At 33.8% G+C, this 23,716-nt stretch overlaps 1 protein-coding gene across 4 annotated transcripts in view; it reads right to left on the bottom strand.

The window, feature by feature from the left end:
* The window catches only part of ITCH (itchy E3 ubiquitin protein ligase), a 148,491-nt gene that overhangs the window by 44,066 nt on the left and 80,709 nt on the right, over positions 1-23,716 (bottom strand). For all 4 annotated transcript variants that reach the window (XM_023506927.2, XM_031953881.1, XM_031953879.1 and 1 more), the window contains 3 exons: positions 14,555-14,650; positions 13,785-13,959; positions 11,747-11,816 (listed from right to left, as the gene is read on the bottom strand). In XM_023506927.2, the coding sequence (XP_023362695.1) occupies positions 11,747-11,816; positions 13,785-13,959; positions 14,555-14,650 (341 nt within the window). The remainder of the gene's footprint in view (positions 1-11,746; positions 11,817-13,784; positions 13,960-14,554; positions 14,651-23,716) is intronic.

The following is a 23,716-nucleotide window of genomic DNA, read 5'->3' as shown; positions in this document are numbered from 1 at the left end:
GCTGGTTAAAAAAAAAAAAGGACAATTAGGGAAAAAACACATAAATGTTATAGTTGAGAGAGCCTGCACCACTATGTAACCTTCACGATAAGAAAAAAAAAATATAAACAAGTTCTTGGGAAAACAGCAGAGATCTTCTAGTTGACCATGAATGAATATGTGGGTTCCTTTGCCTCCTTTAAGATCTCTTTGGGATATGAGCCCAGCAGTAATACTACTGGATAAAAGCGTATACACAGTTTGTTAACTTTTTGAGCATATTTCCAAACTGCTCTCCAGAATGGTTGGATCTGTTCCCAATTCCACCAACAATGTATCAATGTCCCAGTTTTCCCACATCCCCTGCAACATTTGTCATTATCTTTTCCTGTCATTTTTTTTTTTTAAATTATAGCTTTTTATTTACAAGATATATGCATGGATAATTTTTCAGCATTAACAATTGCAAAACCTTTTGTTCCAATTTTTCCCCTCCTTCCTCCCACCCCCTCCCCTAGATGGCAGGATAACCAGTAGATGTTAAACATATTAAAGTATGTTAAATACAATGTATGCATACATGTCCATACAGTTATATTGCTGTACAAAAATAATCATTCTTTAAAACAGTGTACAATTAACCTGTGAAGGAAATCAAAAATGCAGGCGGACAAAAATAGAGGGATTGGCAATTCTATGTAGTGGTTCATAGTCGTCTCCCAGAGTTCTTTCGCTGGTTGTAACTGGTTCAGTTCATTACTGCTCTATTGGAACTGATTTGGTTCATCTCATTGTTGAAGATGGCCACATCCATTATTAGAACTGATCATCATATCGTATTGTTATTGAAGTACATGATGATCTCTTGGTCCTGCTCATTTCACTCAGCATCAGTTCATGTAAGTCTTTCCAGGCCTTTCTGAAATCATCTCACTGATCATTTCTTACAAAACAATTATATTTCAACAATTCTCCAATTGATGGGAATCCACTCTGTTTCTGGTTTCTGGTCACTACAAAGAGGGCTGCCACAAACATTTTTGCACATGTGGATCCCTTTCCCTTTAAAATCTCTTTGGGATATAAACTCAGTAGTAATACTGCTGGATCAAACGGTATGCACAGTTTGATAACTTTTTGAGCATAGCTCCAAATTGCTCTCCAGAATAGCTGGATGTATTCACAATTCCACCAACAATGCATCAGTGTCCCAGTTGTCCCACATCTCCTCCAACATTCCGCATTATCTTTCCCTGTCATTCTAGCCAATCTGACAGGTGTGTAGTGGTATCTCAGAGTTGTCTTAATTTGCATTTCTCTGATTATTAATGATTTGGAGCACCTTTTCATATGGCTAGAAATAGTTTCAATTTTCTTCATCTGAGAATTGTCTGTTCATATCCTTTGACCATTTATCAATTAGAGAATGGCTTGATTTCTCATAAATTAGTCAATCATATATTTTGGAAATGAGGCCTTTATCACCTTTGACTATAAAAATGTTTTCCCAGTTTATTGCTTCCCTTCTAATCTTGGCTGCATTAGTTTTGTATGTACAAAAACTTTTTAACAATATAATCAAAATTTTCTATTTTGTGATCAACAATCATCTCTAGTTCTTTGGTCACAAATTCCCTCCTCCTCCAAAAGTCTGAGAGGTAAACTAGTAATTTTCTAACAAAATCAAACATATAGCACCTGAGGAAAATGTGGCTTTTAAAAAATTGAAGTAACTTGACAAAAGATGTCAGCCACATAGTAAAGCAAAACTGAGGCATTTGGGAAGGAAACCAACATTTAAACTATGTGCCAGAAACTGCTATGCACTGAGAATACAAATGGTAAGCAAAACAAACAAACAAAAACCCCAACTATAAAACACAATTCCTGCCCTCAAAGAGTTTATATAGTCTAATGGGAAGAAAACATCAAGAAGGAATGCAAAAAGGGTAGGTACAGGATTAAGGTATGATGGTGAAATGTGTTAACTCTGGAAAGGAATAAAATATAATTGGCCCGAGCCTTTCCCCAAAATAGAGGCCCCAGAAGGAATCTAGCAGTGGAAGAAAGGTGCTGTTCCAGGTTAAGAAGCCAAATGAGTCACAGGCAGTGAATGTTTTAACAGTTAGAAGGACTACACAGAAGTTAAGCAGAAATTATCACCATTTCCTTCCTCTTAATTCAAGGATCCTTCTACTATTTTCATGCTATTTTAACATTAGAACTATGTTGTCTAGAGCCTGTGCCATAGGTAAAAATAATACTTTTTTTTTTTGTCGAAATAGAATTGTATAATACTGTTTAATTCTGCTTCTCACACCAACTTCATGGCTACAAACAAGAATGAAGATAATGAAGAGTACTGATGAAGATAACTAACATGCTACTTACTTTTACCCATTCTCAGAAATAGTTATATATAATATGGAACAGACGCGAAATCAAAAATCCTTAGAAACAAATTTCACAATGAAAGAAGGAATTCTAACATAATAATATACCTACTAGGGGCAGCTAGTTGGTGCAGTACAGAGAACACCAGCCCTGAAGTCAGGAGAACCTGATTTCAAATCTGGGCTCAGACACGGAACACTTCCTAGTGTATAACCCTGGGCAAGTCACTTAACTCCAATTGCCCCAGCACAACAAACAAATAAATAAATAATAATAATAATAAACCTATTAGTTTTTATTTGGGCCATACTTTCTCTAAGGACTAGTTCCAGGGCCAGTGAAGAAGATATACATTACTAAAGCTATCATAAGTTGAAGAAGCCCAGGTGCTAGAAAGTACTTATTTTAACCAAAATTTCACAAATCAATTTAGAGAAATTCTAAGCAAAAATTTCTGATTTTAAAACTCACTACCACCATGAAATTTATATTTGCAAACACTGTTCTCAGTAAGAAGATAATGAACATAAGGCTCAAATGAGTGTGTAAGTTGAGAATTTTGCAAACCTTAAAGCACTACATAAATTTCTGTTTATTATTCCATCATTTTCTCCTCCCAAAAAACTCTCCTTTTAAAGGGTAAAGGTTAATACTACAAATGTTTTGTTAGCCCAGATCTCCTTTACTGGATACCTAGACCCAAAATACAGATTAGGGTGTCAAAGAAAGAATTATAATTAAGTTTGATTTTCATGTATATTGTGGTTATGAAATTATAAGAAGAAAACTTCTATAAACTGATATCACAAGAAAGTTTTCAAATAAAAAAAAATCAAACGAGATTAAATAATTTGGTGAAAATATAGTTGATTTCTTATTGTCAAAAATCATGGTATGAATAATGCTGAAAATTACAAAAAAAACTGAATTGCATAATGAAAATATTTTCCAATTCAATAAATAAAACCGTGAAAAGTTTCTTGTCATTCTAAAAAAAAAAAAAAAAACTTCCAACAAACATGAAAATGAGAAAAATTTTTTTACCAGCCTAGTAATACAGTTGTGTAGCTAAGATTAAAAAATTCATGGGTCTAAGGCAAGAAGTATCAAACCCACTTCAGAGGCCTGAAGCAGATTAAAATGTAATCGAGAAATGTTTAACAAAATAAGCATAAATATATAGGTATATAATACAGATAATGTTAACTTTTGGTTTTCTAAGTCAATATATGCATCTGCAGAGGATCCTTTCTATTTGATTCACACACCATTGGGAAAGCTTTGGTAAACTATTTAGCATTTAAGGCTGTCTTATAGGAGGATGAACAGGTAGAAAAATGAAGGATGAACACAACACTAAAATAATGTTAAGATGTAAAATGCTTAAAGCTGAAAGACAAAGTAAAAAATATTAAGATTTAATTTGGGGTAAGGATTAAGAAATAACAGTGATGAAAGAAAAAGCATCAACAGAACATTTTCTAAAAGAATCATAATACTTATATAGGCATTGTCAGTTGGAATCCTAAATGTCACCCTATATGTCAGTATTAGGGTTTGACTTGCCCTAGATCTAGATCTTCAGGATAAAAGGAATGAAAGGTAAAATAAAAAAAAAAATTAAAAAAAAAATTAAAAAAATAAAAAAAATAAAAAAAATAAAAAAAATAAAAATAAAAAAAAGAATGAAAGGTATGTATCACAGATTCATGTGACAGCCTTTTGGCAGACAAACAGGATGATGATATTCTTATTTAGGAAACACTTCAATTATAAGAACAGGCAACCTAAAAATAAACACCCTGCAAAAAAGACAAGAGGGTAGAATGCTGATGGTGTTGATACCTGAACAGCCCAAGATTGGGGTTGGGTCAACATGTCAGGACATGTTATCAGTTTTAGCAGGAAGAAGGGAAGTTAACAAAAAGGCAAGGAAAAAAACACTGGTGGCTAAGAGCAAGGGGAAGCAAACCGTCAAAGCCAAACCAGTGGAGCAGCAGGAAGTAGTGCAGCTGAGTTCCCTGACAAAATTCTACCAGCCAAATCTCGAGAATGCACCACCATCAAAACCTGATGATGAAGTCTAGAAAAGAGCCAAGCTGGCCAGCTGACATGACAATAGACTAGGAAAGTTTCACAAAATGCTGTAGCACCAGGGGAAGGATGAACATCAATGCATATGGAGGCCTAGACCCAGATCTCTACATACTGGGGAACTGCAAACAGGGAGGGCTGAAACAGCTCCACAACCCAGAAGCAAATGCCAGATGCAAGCAGACTGAGAAAAGACCCCTCATGGAGCAGCATTCCCAGATGGGGAGATCTTGCCTGGTAAATGAAGAAAGAAGACAGCTCAGAGCCAGCTGCCACAATAGGAAGATGAATCAGACCTGAGGAGCAGAGGAGGATCTCAGTGTCAGCGTTTAGCTTAGTCTACGGAAGGATAACTAAGACACAAACCCCAGACCAAAGGAGAGTCTACAGTTTTGTCACTGAACCAGAACAGTCCAACTGGCTGCAGGGGCTGAGTTTAGATAACTATTGCTAGGAATGCCCTAGAGCAGACCCTTTTAGGATCATTGAAAGCCTCTGAATCCCTAGCCTGACCTTAAGATTCTGAAAAATACCACACTCAAAATCTTAAGAAGTCTGCAATAGGATTAGCGTAATCCTTTTCTCTAGAAGTCAAAAAGTAGGATGGAAATATAGGCAAACAAACAAAAGAGGACTCACTATAATGAGCTATTATTGTAGCAGGGATGCTCAAGATACAAATACAGAAGAGAATGGTTTCAAAATATTTATATGCATCAGAGAAAACCATTTTGAGCGACTCAACAAGAATTTTTGGAAGAGAAAATAAAGCAAGAGTCTAAAAAAAGTAAAAATTTTTATAAATAAAATGAGAGCACTTGAGGAAAAAAACTAGAAAAAAAAATGAGAGCTATAAAAGAACTAGAAATGGAAAATAGCTTAGCATCTGAGGTATAAATCCTGCCCAAGCAACACTTGCTCTGAAAATTAGAATAAGATAAAAGCAATGACTCTATGAGTCAACAAGAAAAGGAGGGAAGAGGAGAGAGTAAGGTAACATCAAGAAAATAACTGAATTAAGAATCACTGAACTATCTGAAAATCATGATTAAAAAAAAAAGAGCCTTTTTAAAATTTCAAGAAATCTTAAAAAGAAAAACTGCCCCAACTTAAAACCAGAAGGAAAAGAATCCACTAGCCATTTCCTGATAGAAAACTCTAAAATGAAAACTCCATGACACATAGCCAAAATCCAGAACTCCCAGGTCAAAATAAAAAATACTTCAAGTAGTCAGAAAATAAGATTTCAAATACAAAAGAATCAAACTCAAGACTGAATCATATATGATGTGTCAGCCATTCTAATCAATGTGCAGGCAACTTGGAATATGACATTCCAGAAGGCAAATATATGGACTTACCAGACAAGAATAACTTACTCAACAAACCGGAGTATAATTCTAAAAAGGTACTTCAATAAAACAGAGGACTTTTAAGCTTTCTTGATGAAATCTGTGAAGAGGAAGATTGTCAGAGTTTCTGGCCAAAGTAGAAATGATTGCTATTCAAATGAAAACTCCATAGTTTGGTAGAAATGTGAAGTATAAATATAGCTTAAAATAAACATTAAATGGTAATAATTAAAAATGATAACTGACCAAACAAGAATAAACTATTTACATTGTTGGTAGAGTTGTGAACAGATTCAATGATTTTGGAGACTAATTTGGAACTATGCCCAAAGATTATCCAACTGTGCATACCCTTTGATCCAGCAATGCTTCTATGGGGCTTATATCCTAAAGAGATCATAAAAGAAGGAAAGGGACCCACAAGTGCAAAAATGTTTGTGGCAGCTCTTTTTGTAGTAGCAATAAATTGGAAACTGAGTGGATGCCCATCAGTTGGAGAATGGCTAAATAACTTGTGGTACATCTAACACCATATACAAAGATAAGATGGAAATGGATTCATGACATAGATTGATTCTAGACATAGAGGATGATATTATAAACAAATTAGAACACAGGATAGTTTACCTCTCAGACTTGGTGGAGGAAGGAATTTGTGACCAAAGAAGAACTAGAGGATCATTATTCATCACAAAATAGATAATTTTGATTACATTAAGTTAAAAAGGTTTTGTACAAACAAAACTAATGCAGACATGATTAGAAGGGAAGCAATAAACTAGAAAAACATTTTTACATTCAAAGGATCTGATAATGGCCTCATTTCTAAAGTATATAGAGAACTGACTTAAATTCATAATAGTTCAAGCCATTCTCCAATTGATAAATGGTCAAAGGTATTTTCCCGTAAAGAAATTGAAGCTATTTGTAGTCACATGAAAAGGTGCTCCAAATCACTTGATCAGAGAAATGCAAATTCTAAGATACCACTACCCACCTCTCAGATTGGCTAGGATGACGGAAAAATATTAATGACAAATGCTGGAGGGAATGTAGGAAAACTGAGACACTAATATATTGTTGGTGTAATTGTGAAAAGATCCAACCATTCTGGAGAGCAATTTGGAACTAAGCTCAAAAAGTTATTAAATGGTGCAAAAACTTTGATCCAGCAGTGTTTCTACTGGGATTATATCCCAAAGAGATCTTAAAGATGGGAAAGGGATACTCATGTAAAAATGTTTGTGGCAGCCCTTTTTGTATGATGGCAAGAAATTGGAAACTGAATGGATGCCCATCAACTGGAGAATGGCTGAGTAAATTGTGGTATATGAATATTATGGAATATTATTGTTCTATAAGAAATGACCAGCAGGATGATTTCAGAGAGGCCTGGAGAGACCTACATGAATTGATGCTAAGTGAAATGAGCAGAATCAGGAGATCATTATACATTTCAACAACAATACAATATAATTATCAATTCTGATGAGCGTGGTTCTCTTCAACAATGAGAGGATTCAAACTAGTTCTACTTGTTCAGTGATGAAGAGAGCCATCTACACCCAGAGGGAGGACCATGGGAACAGAGTGTGGACCCAACATAGCATTCTCACTCTAAATGTTGTTATTTACTTGCAGTTTTCTTTCTCAGTTTTTCTTTTCCTTCCTTCTTGATCTGATTTTTCTTGTGCAGCAAGATAACTGTATAAATATGTATACATATATTGGATTTAACATGTACTTCAACATATTTAACATGTATTGGACTATTGGGAACTGAGCGTGGTTCACAATATAGCATTTTCACTGTTTTTTTTGTTGTTTGTTTTCTTATTTTTTTTCTTTTTGATCTGATTTTCCTTGTGCAGCAAAGATAGTTATATAAAGATGTATACTTATATTGGATTTTACATATTTAACATATATTGGATTACTTGCTATCAAGGGAGGAGGTGGGGAAAAGGAGGGAAAAATCTGAAACACAAGGTTTTGCAAATGTCAATGTTGAAAAATTATCCATACATATGTTTGAAAATAAAAAGTTGTAATAAAAAAAAAATCAAAAAATAAAACTAGCCCCTAAATTTATTGTTCTTTCTTTCAATTTTCAATATATTTTTTAATTTTTCAAAATTTCTGAAATACCACTTTCATGAAGACTTCCTTTATTATTCTCAGTCAGTAATTACCTTTTCTCCTTAGACCTAACACATCAATTTATTTGTACCTTATACTTCTAGAAAAGCTCCAGAGTATACAAAAAGCAGTCAAAAAGAACTGAGTTCAAGTCCTGCTTCTAAAACAAATAGAATGTGTAACTGATTAAATCACTTAAGTTGTCCATGACCTAGCAACTTTCTGAAACTGTGTGTTGCAAAGAAGATGCTGATCTGAAATAAGAGTAAATTTCTTACATCAATGAAATCACAAGTCTAAGCAAAAAAAAAAAAAAAAAAAAAAAAGTACTTATAAATTGCTTATAAAAAAGTACTTATTAAAAGTACTAGGAATTCATTGTTGGTGGAGTTGTGAACGAATCCAACCATTTTGGAGAGTAGTTTGGAACTATGCTCAAAAAGTTATCAAACTGTGCATACCCTTTGATCCAGCAGTGTTACTACTGGGATTATATCCCAAAGAGATTATAAAGAAGGGAAAGGGACCTGTATGTGCACGAATGTTTGTGGCAGCCCTTTTTGTAGTGGCTAGAAACTGGAAACTGAATGGATGTCCATCAGTTGGAGAATGGCTGAATAAATTGTGGTATATGAAAATTATGGAATATTACTGTTCTGTAAGAAATGACCAACAGGATGATTTCAGAAAGGCCTGGAGAGACTTACACGAACTGATGCTGAGTGAAATGAGCAGGACCAGGAGATCATTATATACTTCAACAACAATACTAGATGATGACCAGTTCTGATGGATCAGGCCATCCTCAGCAACGAGATCAACCAAATCATTTCTAATGGAGCAGTAATGAACTGAACTAGCTATACCCAGAAAAAGAACTCTGGGAGATGACTAAAACCATTACATTGAATTCTAAACCCTATATTTATGCACACCTGCATCTTTGATTTCCTTCACAAGCTAATTGTACAATAATTCAGAGTCTGATTCTTTTTGTACAGCAAAATAATGTTTTGGTCATGTATACTTATTGTGTATCTAAGTTATATTTTATTATATTTAACATCTACTGGTCATCCTGCCATTTAGGGGAGGGGGTGGGGGGGGGGGTAAGAGGTGAAAAATTGGAACAAGAGATTTGGCAATTGTTAATGCTGTAAAGTTACCCATGTATATATCCTGTAAATAAAAGGCTATTAAAAAAAAAAAAAAAAGTACTAGGAAAATGGCAGAGTAGATAAGTAAATTTCAAGCTCTCCAGATTTCCCTCATAAATTGCACAAATGTGTGCCTCAGAACGAACACAGACTGTTGAAAAATCAAGAAGACTTGGAGTAGAATAGTAGTTCTGTTGACAAACCAAGGAGACCTGAAGAAAGAACCCAGACCAAAGATTAACCCATCTGAAGTGCAAACACCTCAAGAATAGCTCCATGGAAATATTAAGTGGGAAACTGGGGGGTTGTTTGACAGACCCTTAGCAGCAACCACAGAAGCTTTTACCCAGGGGTCCTCAAACTATGGCCTGCGAGGCAGATGCAGCAGTTGAGGACATTTATTCCCCCTCACCCAGGGCTATGAAGTTTCTTTATTTAAAGGCCCACAAAACAAAGTTTTTGTTTTTACTATAGTCTGGCCCTCCAACAGTCTGAGGGATAGTGAACTGGCCCCCTATTTAAAAAGTTTGAGGACCCCTGCTTTTATCTCTTGAAACTGCAAAATACAGGAGATACAGAAGACTGATTAGAACTGATTAAGAACACTAGGCTCAGCTGGGCTGCAGACACAGGGCCCTGGGCAAGAAGAAACCAGCACATCTGGGGAGTGCAGAGACAGTGAGACAGGGATGCTGCTGGCTATGGGCACTTGCAGCAGGGTGGAGCTTTTGATTTGGGGTTCCAGGAAAAAGGGGAGAACTGAAGCTAGAGGCACCATTTCCCCACCCTATGATTAGGGGTCCTTATACCATATAACCACATATACTTACTATGGAAATAGGGAAAACCTGGAGTTCATCTTTAGAGGACGTCACTGAAGTAAAAAAAAAAAAAAAAAAAAAAAAGCTTCTTCTACCCCAAAGATAAATGACTCCTTGTCCAGAGAAAATTTATAGAACTCAAAAAAGAATTTAAAACTCAAATGAAACACACTAAGGAAAAATTTATTTTTAGAAAAATCACCCAAGGAAAACAAGAAAATTATGAAAAAAAAAAATTAACCAACTAGAAAAGAAAATACAGTCTTAAAGAAGAAAATAACTCTTTGAAAACTGGGCAAGGGGAAGCCACTGAAGCTAAAAAAAGACCAAGAAATAACAAACAGAATGCAAAGAATGAAAATATAGAACAAAATGTGAAAAATCTTGTTAAGAAAAATAACAGTTCTGAAGAATACCTCAAAAAGAGAAAATCTAAGAATAATTCAACTATCTGAAAGATGTGATCCAAAAAAGAACCTTGACAAAATAAGGCATGAAATTATCCAAGAAAATTACACTGGAGTGATAGAACATTAAGGGAAAGTAGAAATAAAAAAAATCTACCCATCACAACCTCAAAAAGATCCTTTGTGGAAAACACACAGTAATATTATTGCCAAATTTCAAAACCACCCAGATCAAAATAAAAATTTTACAAGAAACAAGAAAAAAAATGTAACAATCCAAATAGACTGGAGCTACAATTAGAACTGTTCAGGACTTAACTGCAGCCACAATAAAAGACCCTAAGTCCTAGAATCATATATACTGGTAAACAAAAGAACTAGGCCTGTGGCCAAAAATATATCTAGCAAAATTATCCATAATATTAAATGAAAAAAATGGGCATTCAATGAACTTTGCAGATTTTCAGGACTTTTCTTTCAACCAAACTGGGTAGCAGAAAAAGACAAGGCAGGGATCTCTGAGTGGTGGGAAGTTAAGTGATAGCAAGGCCAGCAGAATTAAAGCGGAAGAGTTAGCAGGGTTAGGAAAGAATAGATGTACATAAACACTACAACAAAGATCAGGAATAGAATTTACTAGAAAAAAAGTACAGCTGGTAATTCCTTGATTTTAGAAAAATTTAAAGGTCAAATCAAATGTCAGGTGAATATTATTTTATACATACATACATTTATGCATATGTAAACATGTATGTGTCTGAGTATAAGTAGATATGTATTTGTGTATATATAGATATATGATTGTGGGTCTGTGGGTGGTTGTGAATATATATACACTTGGTGTGTGGGGGAGGGGGTAATGCAGGGGTGTGTTATATGTATTTCTCTCTCTCTCTCTCTCCATACATGTACGTATAAAAATTCATTTATGCTTAACTATAGCATACTTGGGGAAAGGTGAGTATGAAAGGGGAAAAAAAGAATAAAAGTTTAAAAAGTGCACAGCAGAGAACAAAAGAACAACCTACAAGGAAGCAAAGAAAAGATAGACACTAGTGAATATATTTCTTCTACTATTAAATATTCTTTCTTGAACTGGTCATTTTTTTTTCCTATTTGGTTTTGTTGTAAACATACAAAATTTTTAAAAATTGCTTTCTTATACCTTTATGTGTCTGTCTTCAATAATCTTGAATTTTTCTAAGGTATGGACTATGTCATCTCAATTTAGTATTTCATTATTTAATACACTGCTCTGTTGAATTAAATTAAGGATATTAGATTACATTTTTAAAAGTAACTTTAATTAAAGCAAAAGCTAAGTAATAGCCATAAAGAATCAGCAACTTTTTTTTCAAACTCTTACTTTTCTCTAATTGAAACACAATTTGAATTATTCTTACCCCATCCAGGTGGTAGAGGTCCAAGAGGGTCAAATTCTTTACTCTGAGTTGAAGTAAACAAATCTTGATTCTATATAAAAATGAAAAAGGATATATTAATAACTCAATACATGACTTTTTTTTTACATAAAGCTTCTTATTTTCAAAACACAAGCAGTTTTCAACATTCACCCTGGCAAAACTTGTTTCATTTTTTTTTCTCCTTCCCGCTCACCCCCTCCCTCCCCAAGGCGGCAAAACATCCAATAAATAACACAAATCTTTTTAGAAATTCTAAGAACAATACTCATTTTTAAAAATCATGTTCACACATCTGCTGAAGCCAATGAAGCCCACCAGGACTTTATATTTTAAAGAATACCATAAAGATGTGGCAAAGCAATATTAAACAATAGCAATACATATTTACATCCCTGTTTCTGCCTGAAGTTTTTTGTAAATGCTTAAACATTCAATCATAAAACTAGTATTATACTTTGAATGTGGAAAAAAGGCTGATGAAAGAGAAGTGGTTGAAAGAAGGAAAAGAATTATTATATAGTTTAAACAAATTCTATTATCCACAAAAATCAGAAAAGGGATTCAGAAAGAATATGGCTAAAGTTGTAGGATAAGAGGAAGGGAGTTTAATGGATGAGTAAATGATTCCAGAATATCAGTGGAAAAAGCAAGGATTTCAAAAAACAAGCCTCAATATTTTAGAAAAAAACATTCTAATCAGTTAATGTTCAAAAAATACCAATTAGACAATTAGTATGAGTATACAGAGGAACAATATTCAAATAGTGCAAGGAATGAGATAAAGGTTTATGGTGAGTTTGCTAACCATAGAAAGCTAGGCAAGTAATGAATATTAATGATAATTATGTGATTTAAAAGAATGACCACTGAAGAAGGAAGCAGGTAACAGGAGATGAGAACAAAAGCATAGGAGGAATTAGCCTATTATTAAATAGTAACAATTAATCATGTATTAGAATCCCTTATTTCCTTCAATATTCTCAAAAGTTCAAGTACCCAAAGTACTTTTATCTACATACACTTTTTGTGGATCCCTAGAAACCCTTTCTCCTTAATTACTTTGTATTTATTTTGTTGCTTTTCCCCCCTATATATACTTCAGTATATACATGTGTTTCCTCCAATACAATATCAAAATCTTATAAAAGCAGGGAATCTTTCTTCCAGAGAGCATAGTACAGTCTGTGGCACATGGTTGGTGTACAATATATGCTTACTTAGTAGGTACTATATGAAAGGAAAAGAAAACCTCTCAAATTTTTATGGATTTTTTCTTTCTAGATTAGAATTCGGATTTATATATCTGTGATCCTTTGGAACCTATGTTTGGCTAACAGTCGTGGCACCAACAATCTAAAGATTATAAAGTAAAGCATTTACATATTTTGTTACAATACCTGACTGCAAAAGACTAAAAATAAATATTAGCCCTTTGTTTTCAGAAAACAAAGATTCTTTACCAAAGAAGGGAATTATATTTCTGAAACTAATAACTTTTTGGAAGGGATTCAGAACTGTGATTTTCTCAATATATAGGACTCTCTGCAAGGAAACTCTCCCAATAGATACCAGCAAGTACTGTACACCTCACAGCCTTAGAAAATTATCTTGGGGTAATAAGATGTTAAGTGACCAGAGTGACATCACAAAAATGTATTGGAGTTAAGACTTGCAATCTAGGTTTCCCTTACTATAAGACTGACTCTGGCTCTCTATCTACTATTTCTGTGCTAGTTCTCAGGGTATTAGTCTTTAACATTATTCCTAAGACAGCTTCCCAGATTCTTTCAAACAAATGGAGTTCCACATAGCTTAGTCTTTGTAAAATATAATTAAGATTTTTATCAACAGATCCATGATAGTAACTAGTAACCTTAGTGTTAAATTTTGCCTGTGAACTTTGTCACTATTTTGATGTATTTTTCTCTCAGCACTTTCTAAAATCACTTTGACACATGCAGGGAAAGAGGCCATGAGGGACATTTTATTAGTCTGTAGTACAAAGACTACTGCTCACCCCATAAATGAATCTCTGGTTAAACTGCTGCATTGCTCCTTGGAGTTGACTTCGTTGAAGTTGCCATTGCTCATAGTTTCTAACTGACTCCAAAGTTGGCCGCTGCCAGGTGGTTGTTCTTGTGAAGTGGTCAACATAATAAACACGTCCTATGTTGTCAACTCGACGTTCCCAGCTAATGAGCAAAACTCTCAAAATTAATGTCAGTGTTGTGGAGCTACTAAGATAAACATGTACCTGAACATCACTTAGAACAGGTATCCCTAAATATTTCCTTGAGTAAGTGCTAACTATTATGTATACAGAACCACTACCACTAAAAATACTGGAACTGTTAAGCAATTAAAGAAAATTTTTGAAATGGAGCCTTACTATTTAGAGTCCACAGAGACTCACTCTTATCATGTTTAAAATACATTTGTATCTAGTTCAGTCAGGAAGATAATGATTTTTAAATATAAAATCTGAAATAAGTAATCCCTAAATAATAAACCCAAGAAACAAAGTAAGGTTTTGAATGCAGTAAACAGTTGATACAATGAAATATGTCATTATAGAAGCACCAAGATCTAAACAACCTCTTAGTCACAGATTAGATAAATAAAAATCACTCATCAAAGCCCTGACTTTCTCTTGTAGTATTTGAAACTTTGTGAAGACAGATAGGAGTGACAAAAAAATAGACCAAAGAGGAATGTAAGTAGACTTGAAAAGATTTGAATTACCATCTCTGAACAATTCTGCAAAGCTTTTCATTATTTTTGACTCACCCAGGAGGAAGAGGTTCTGGTCTATCCCATGATGTTCTTTTTTCAATATGATCTACAAAGTAGACTCGTCCATGCTGATCCACTCTCTGTTCCCAACTTAAACACACATAAATAAAATGGCTAGTGTGGTTTCATACTAGAAAAATACTCCAAATACTATATTTTTCAAAACATTTCATTTAAAAGTTTTTGAAAATTTTAGATAATGAACAATACAAAAAATAAAACAAAAATACATGTCACTAACAAAAATAAATTCAACAACTAGAGCTATCCTAAGCAATTCTCTTTTTCAAAAAGCTAGTAAATATTTCAAATTCTCAATTAACCATTAGTAGGTAAACTGCCATGTCTAGTTCAGTCTCCTTGGCTTTCTGAGAACTCATCTCAGCTTGGAAAAGCTCAAGACCACTATCCTGCCCACTTGGTGATGAATATCTATAATTATGACAACCCATAAAATAAAGAAAAATACAAAACAATTCTTAGTCTTGTATAGCCCCTTTCTGTTCCTGCAGTAACTATAGCAGAATGGCAGAAAAGAGGGTAAACAATGCAAAGAATCACATAATGTTTAGTTCATTTTTAAATATTAACTTGGTGGTTGGTACTTTAAATATGCTACCCTTGCCCAATAACCAAACCAGTGAGCATATAACAAGAGAAATCAAATCTTATAAATTCTGACATTCTTGCTATAAATGAAAGCAAGAAGAAGTTGCAGGTAAAGGGGATGATAGTATAAGATTGTCCTTAGAGAGGCAAAAAAGGAATTTGAGAAGTTAGTTTTATTATGTGTTGAAAAAGTAACAAGAAAGATTATTTCTAGAGTTCTTTGGTCATCTCATTTTGCAGAATTCATGGTTGTTGAAAAATAAAAAAGGCATCATGAAAGTATTTATTTACTTATGTCTGTTCTAGATGATGATTAAGAGAATATCTATGGAAAACTAGATAAAATCATCTAAGTTCACTTATCACGTACTTTGGTATTCAGTGACTGTAAAAATAAAATACATAAGGAAAAGATGATAAAAAAATAAAGTGGGAAAATATAGTTCTGGAACAAGAAATGAAAACGCCCTGACTACAAGGAAGTAATATTCTTCATGAAAAAAAAAATTCAAGATAAAAATGTTTTTAAAAAGAAAAGAATCAAGAATGATGAACAGTGGGAATCCCAAATAACCTTACAAAAATTTTATTTTAGTAGATAAGAAATGACTCCTTACTGGTGTGAGAATCATTGTCTAATAATCTTTCTGCTTATACCAATTTGCAAAAGAAAAAAAAAAAAACAAAATTAACACAAAAACTGAATTAAAATGGGTAAAATAAAAATGGGAATAAAAATTGGGGGGAAAAATTCTAACTTTGCCTACCCTATTCAATTTACTGATAACAAAAGAAATGAAATGGGTGAACAGGTATTATCACAAATTACTATTACTACCATTTCCTGAAGAATTCTAACTGATACAAGTGAACTGCTATAATAAAAGAGACAAAAAGATTCTAAAAACTGTCTTCATCACCAGACCCTTTTACCAAATAATGAAATAATATAGCCAAGGGCAACATCAGTTTAAAAAATAAACTAATAAAAAAAATATTACTGAGGATGGTAGAAAATTATGAACAGTATCACTTGATAAAATAATGAGAAACAATGGAGAGCAAAACAAATTTGAAGAAAGTCTGGTGAGAGATCTAAGCAAGTCAATCTAAGGACATTTAATATATTTAAAACATAAAAAACAGATGGAAAGTAGATAAGATTTATAAATGTTCATATAATAAAATCTTTTCATCATTCAGAAGACTGAAGCCACTACACTTGGCCTTATATATTGAAAGAAGTGAAACAGGCACTAAAAATAACAAAAAAAAGCAAAGCAATTAAAATAGAAATGATCTAAGAATCTTTGTTTCCACATAAAAAAAGAGAGAGAAAGAAGGAAGGAAAGGAGTGAGAAAGGGAAAAAGGAAGGGAGGAGAATGGGAAAAGAAAAAGGGAAAGGGAAAAGGAAAGGAAAAAAGCAAAGAAAAAGAGGAAAAGGAAACGTAAAGAATGTCAAGAACTACTCAATCAACATCCTTCCTTTTCCAATTTCTAAAAATGTTTTCAAAAATAATGTCCTCAGATATAGACAACACAGTGAATGAAGATATGAAAAGGGAATGGGCGCACTCCCACAAATGACAATCTACAACATACTCAATTAAAATGTGTGCAGAATACAAAATTTCCTATGTTGTTTAATTATTAAAAATTATTTTTACTTTGGTAAAACAAAATCATAATTCCAACATGTAACAACTCCTATATTTGTTAAATAAAAAAATAGAACTCTAAAGATTTAATAATAATGTATTGAAAAATACATTTTATTATCCGTTCAATCTTATTGAATTTGAGCATTTCTCTCAATTTATGAAATTTTTTTAATTGCAAAAAGAGGTCCACACATAAGCTTCACTAGATTATATCACAGGAACCAATGAGATAGAAAAATTATGAATCTATTGTAAATAGTGAGGTACACCAGCTGTTCATGTTTCTGTTAACTTGCTGATCATATCAAAACATTTCAGAAGACGGAAGCATTTTTTTTCTTTATCCTTCTAGAATACGGCTAATGTGGAAATGTTTTACATGACACACACATTCTCTATAAATGTATATGTATACACACACACACACACACACACACACACACACACACACACACACAGAATTTCTTGATTTTTCAATGGTTGAGGGAGGTATTGGAAGGAAAGAATTTGGAACTGAAATTTTTTTTTAAATTAAAAAAAACATTTCAGAGTTTCCTATAGGAGATCCATAATCCTCCAAAAATTCAAATCTTAGTATAAAGACAGGTTTTAAACCAAGTGAATTAAGAATGTCTACTGTCCAGAGTAGATGACCAATTAAACAGAACAATATATTATAACTGATCCATTACTGTACAAAAATGACAAATGGTTATTTAGCTGAGCCCAGCACTGAGAAAGATGAGAATGAGCTGGATTACTTTCAGGGAATTATACAGTTCTTTTAATTATTTCAAACTTTTCCCTGAAATATGTCCATCTTTTTAACAGCAATATCTTTCTGCTTTAGCTGTACAGAATTCTGGAAAAATAAAATTCCTGAAGAATTGAAAATGAAGAGCACACAAAGAAAAATGTAAAGTATGTATGAAGTATGTGAGCAGATGTTACATTACAGCATTATGTGCAAGTGAACAAAGGTATAAAGAAACATTAGAGAAAAAGAAAAAGAAAAAAAAGGATAGGCTGGTCTTATAGTGAGAGTGAGGATGCTGGTGTCCTTCACTGGGATCCATCAATGTCAAGAGAATTTAAAGACTCAAAGAACTCATATCTGAGAGAAGAGAAATGCAGCATACAGGACAGGCAGACATGAATGGGATAAAATATGCATCACTGTACAGAGAATCTACACATTGATGGCTCTCCTAAAGCCAGAGAATTCATATAGGATTAGCCATAAAACCTGACAAAATTTTAGCTTCTACATCTAATTTTATCTATGGTTTGCCTAGTCCTGGTGCTATTAGGAAGAACATTTCAATGGTTCCATTTCTTTGTCAAATAGAAACTCATGAGAGTACTAAAGAAATGATGAACATATAGTGCATCTAAGTCATTTTGACGACCATGAGTTGATGCCCAATTCAAATGCCATTTTCCCCATAATCACCCCACCCAAACCAGCTTTCCGCCTCCTGAAAATCTCTATAGCCCTTTATTTAAACTTATACAGAGCAGAAGAGAAGTACACAAGACTAATCTATTCGATATGGATAACTTTTGTTTCTATAGCACTTCACATAATTTTAGTACTTATATACTATCATAGCATTATTCTGCTTTCTTGAACTTATTTTCCTTAATGAATTATCCATTCATTGAAGTTAAAAATTTTGGCTTTTCATTCTCTTAATCTTCCACATTACTATGCACACAGTGGGTAATCAGAGACTTCAGTAAGCCACATGTGATCACCAGCACAACACCCAACAACACTATGCAAGCAGAAAAGGTTAATGTCTAGTTATTTTTTTTCTGCCTCTTTACTCTGCCCCAAGATGTGAAGCCCTAAATATAAGCAGGTAAGAAGTCTACTTCCAAATTGGTCCTCCTCAGATCCCTTACAGTTCAGATTCTCTGTTTCTGGCACAATTTTCTAGAAATAGAAAAGAAATCCTACCAAAAATATATAGTTTTTTAATTTTTAACCTCTAGTATTTAATGAAGAAGAAAAATGACATAAGAAAGGAAAATATTCAAACTGGAAGTCAAGAGATGTGGGTCTAAAGATCCTCCTTAGTCATGAGGCCAGAGGCAAGTCACTTAACTCCTCATTTATTTAAATATTTGTATTTATTTAATTTTATTTATTTAAAAAGAAAATGATACAACTAATGACTGTGTGTGTGTGTGTGTGTGTATGTGTTGGGGGGGGTGTTTGTGTGGGCATGGGTATGTGTGTAAAACCTATATCAAAATTGCTTAGTGTCTTATATCAAAATTGCTTAGTGTCTTAGGAAGGAGGGCAGGGAAAGAGGAAATTTGTAACTCAAAATTTTATTTAAAGAATAAATGTTAAAAATTTTATTTATATATAATTGGAAAGAGAAAATAGTATTTGAAAAACAATAAATAAAAAGGACATGATAATATTTCTACTGCCTACATTAAGAATTGTGAGGAAAGTACTTTGCAAACCCTTAAAGAAGTCATAAATCTGAGCTATTTTGATTATTATGAATGAATTTTGGTTAATTTTTTTATTTTATGGAATTAACTTTTTTTTAGCTTGAACTTAACATCAAATGAACATTAGAAACTAGAGAAAAAAGATGATCATATATAAAATGGCAAATTTCTAGTATGAACAGTTATTTTAAAGAATATATGTAATTATATGTACCTTTCAAAACTGTTCTATTTGTATATGATTCTCCTTATCCTTACTTTTCTTCTGGAGATGGGGGGAGAGGGGGTCCTTCAAAGACTCTCATATGTGTGTGTGTGTGTGTGTGTGTGTGTGTGTGTACATACGTGTAATCAAGCATGTGCCCCATGGGGTTCAAGAGGCACAGGACAGAAATTGCTGACCCAGTCTTCCTCTCTTATTAACTTAGTTCCTTAATTAGAAAAAAATTTAAACACTCCTTGAAATGAACATGCATAAATAAAACAAATTCCATTACTGAATACATCTGAAAACATTTCTTGTTCCATATTTTGAGTGCATTCATCTATGTGACAGGATATAGACTAATTTTGACTTTCACCTTAATGTCAACTATGCCTAAGGGCAATACAATAAGCAATGTACCACTTATGCTTACAATCCAAAAAAACACCATAGCCATTAAAATCTTTAGGGGAAATGTTCTAAAAGGTCACAAAATATGATGTTATTTCCACAAAACACTCATTAACATATGTACACATGTTAATCTTTATTCTGTCCCCCTCTCTCTTCAATTGTTACAAGTTAAAATTGAGGAAGAGAGAAACAATGTGTAATATGATGCACTCCAAAACTGGATACTCAAATGGATGTGATCTCACTGATTTTAATTTTCTTTCTATCAATGAATATTGCAACCCAACCATGCCTATCCATACTATTGACACTCTATATTCCAAGACTTCCCATAATTTTACCACAGAGGACTCCACCCAAAAACATTACAAGTCTTCCTTGCTTTTCCCTGACATCATAAGGGCAGTAGGTGAGCACTTGGGATATTCATCTGTTATCCTTCACACTTTCCATATAACCAGATCATCTTTTCTTCCTATCATACATAATTCTAATGACAACTAAGCAGTACAATGAATAAAACTCTTAACTTAGAAATAGAAAGACTTGAACTCAAAATTAATCACAGACAGTTACTTACTGGGACCTTAGGCAAATTAAATAATAGCACTTATTCCCAGGATTTTATGAGGATAAAATAAAACAATAGTTGTGAAAAAATTTTTTAAATCTTAAAATGCCATATAAATTTTAGTTGTTTTTTAAAATCAGTTTCTCATTTGTTACAGTTTGCTTATACCCACATTGAACCTCTCTCTCCACTGCCTTCTACTGATATTCACCTTAAATTATTTCCAGATTATTGTGTTCCATGTTTCATAGTTTTACTACACTGATAGAATTGGCATTTGTATGTGAACCTTTTGTTTCTGAGAAAAGCTTTTGAACAATATAAGAATTTTGCAATTTTCCAGAAGCTATCTTGCTTCCTTTTTTCCTCCTATTTAATTCTGTATCCAATCTATTGTCCATTTACATTGTCTGTCCCAGGGGATAAAATGCTGGGTCTATAGTTGGGAATAATTGAGTTCAAATCCACCCTTTGACACATTAGAATGTGTGACTCTGGATAAATCACTTAACCTATAAGCCTAAAATGCCTAAACTATGAAATGGGGATAACAGCAGCATTTACCTCAGAGGACTGTTCTAAGGATCAAATGAGATCAAATGCTTGGCAGATAACATGAGATTGATATATATATGTTACTGTCCCAGAGACACACAGTGATAGGTTGTTTAGACTGTCTGCCTATATAATGCAGTCTGAACAATAACACTCCTGTGAAGATGATATCAACTCATCAACACAATTATTATCTACCCTGGGCAAAGCATTGAGCTAAGTGCAAAGGAGGAAGAGACAAAAATGGAACAGGTCAAGTGCTTTTGACTCGTTATGGATCTCTTTAATAGTTTTTTTTTTTTTTTTTTTTTTAAACAAAATTCTAAGGCATGATGCTATGAACAGCAGGACTTCAACATTTATAGCAAATCTCTCTTCAACTTTTTATTGGATCTCCTCAATCACAGTAGTATATCTTTGGAGAAGACATGGCTCCTTTTTTTTTTAATGCCTCACCTGATGTTTATGATTAGAGAATCATGGAACAGAATAATTTTTGTTTTTGTATCTTTCACAGAATCTTGATTTTTATATGAATGACAGGCATTTTGTTGGAAGAGAGCTTTTTCTTCTATTGAATCCAATATAGAATTTTTCATAGCCCACCAAAAAAAAAAAATGTGACATCTTCATTTCACTACATCTTTTAGTTAATTGAGAAATGGAAAAAATGTGGTTCATTTGTTGAATTACAAATTGCAAAAACCTGCTTTTATTTCCCAGATACAGACTCACCAAGAACACCCTCAATTCATGTATGAATGCTCTCAAACATTTTATACAGATGACAAAGTACAAAAGTCAGTAATTGGTGATGTTCTCCTTCACTGTTTCTCAGTATTATAATAAAAGTCTGAGATTTTTTTTCAACTCTTTAGTATCTTCCCTCCATTAGGTATGTTGAGAACTGACAGCTTTGTTACTTCTAGCATAAATTTCACATGTGGTTTAATCTAGACTTTGCTTTTCTAGACTTTGTTCTCTTTAATGCCAATCTTACCTCCCTTATAAGTAAATCTGGCACTGTGATGTTAAAATCCAAGTGTGGTGACTCTACTGTCCTTAAAGGTGAAAAGTTTGTTTTGTAATATTTGCTGATCTTTTCCATTTATCTTCTACTTGCTGTCCTCCTTCCATTTTTTGTCCTTACATATCCTCAGGGTGACTTCATTTAGTTGGTATCCTTGCCAAGCCTTCTTTAAAGTGGTTTTACCTTCCAATGCTTCTCTCTGTTTAATGAGGCAATAATGCTCATAATCATTCATCATCCATCTTCATAAAATTTTACATCTGAATTTATATTCTAGTACAGTGTTGCCTTTGGTTTCCATCTCTCTCCTTGTTGCAAATAAGTCAAAACATTTGACTGCTTTATTGATTCTTTTGGTCTTCTTGCTATGTTAATTGGTTTACACAGATTAACTTTAGCATGAATGCCTGTTGTCCATTACCCAGTCTTCACTGTCAATTTTTTATTCAAATAATCCAAGCCTGAGGTGTCTCAAATATATTTTTTTCATTAATATTATTTCATCAAACTTTTACCTCTGATCTTTTCTTCAATAAGTCTGTGATCTGACTGGTCAAACATGAGGCATATTATTATTGTTGTTGTGTTTACTGAGTAACATTTTAAGTCCCCAATTAGTAACTTTAAAATTCACTTCATAAGGACCACTCTATGTACTGAGCAGCAAACAATACTTCCTGGAAGACTACTTTTACCAAAGATCACTGAACATGTTTCTGTGGAAGATGGGAAAAAACTGCTCATTTTTATCTCTATTTAATAAACTATTTAAAATCTCTGACTCCCAAGATGCATTCAGATGCTGAACCTTATTCCTGGGACAATTGGAATGGTTGGTAGGTAGGTAGGTAGAATCTTAGTTCAGAAAAAATGGAAAAGTTTACAGGACTTTAATTCCTGTCCTCAGTCTAGGCATTAATCATCATCATCTAGTCATCAGTCTAGGCATTAAAAGGAGCAGTGATACCTGGCTTACTGGTAACAGCCCACTACACTACTACACTATTGGGACAGAGGGGATGTCAGTAGTGCCCTGATCTTTAGGCAGTTCAGATAACACTGGCAATCGCCGGGTCACAAGGAGGACATCCTGTTCTAAAGGAAATAGTTTGGATAACATTGCAGCAATGTAGCTAGCACTGGAAATACAGTGAGATGGCAAGGATGGCACCTTGGCCAACAGGCAGTAGTTTAGATAGCATCGGCAGCAGCAGGCCTGAAAAGAGGGCACCCAGGCTTGCAAGCAGCAATTCAGATAATGTTGGCAATAGGAAAAAAAGGAGGAACCCTTGGCCTTCAGGCAGCCCCCGGATTGTAAGGAGGGCCCCTTGGCCTGCAAATAAAAACTTGGAAAGTCACCAGTAGCACTGAGAGAGTGTAGAAGACTAGGCTCACTCCCCTAGAGGCAAACAGCAGTGTTGTGATACAACTCTGTGCATTGGGGAGCACTGTGGGTTTTTACACGATGGGCAGCACCATAAGCCCTTGGACATCTGGCAGCAATGTGGTACACAGGAAAAAAAGACAGGGGAATGAAGATGGGCATCAGAGGAGGATGAGCAGAAGCAGAGAAAGATGATGGCAGTAGAACAGAAAAGATGACAAGCAGCAGAAGAACAGGGATGACATGCAGCAGAG

The sequence above is a fragment of the Sarcophilus harrisii genome, chromosome 2 (genome assembly GCF_902635505.1).
Source record: "Sarcophilus harrisii chromosome 2, mSarHar1.11, whole genome shotgun sequence".
Taxonomy (NCBI): domain Eukaryota; kingdom Metazoa; phylum Chordata; class Mammalia; order Dasyuromorphia; family Dasyuridae; genus Sarcophilus; species Sarcophilus harrisii.
The sequence above is the reverse complement of the archived record's forward strand: the minus strand, read 5'-3'. Positions and strand labels throughout refer to the sequence as shown.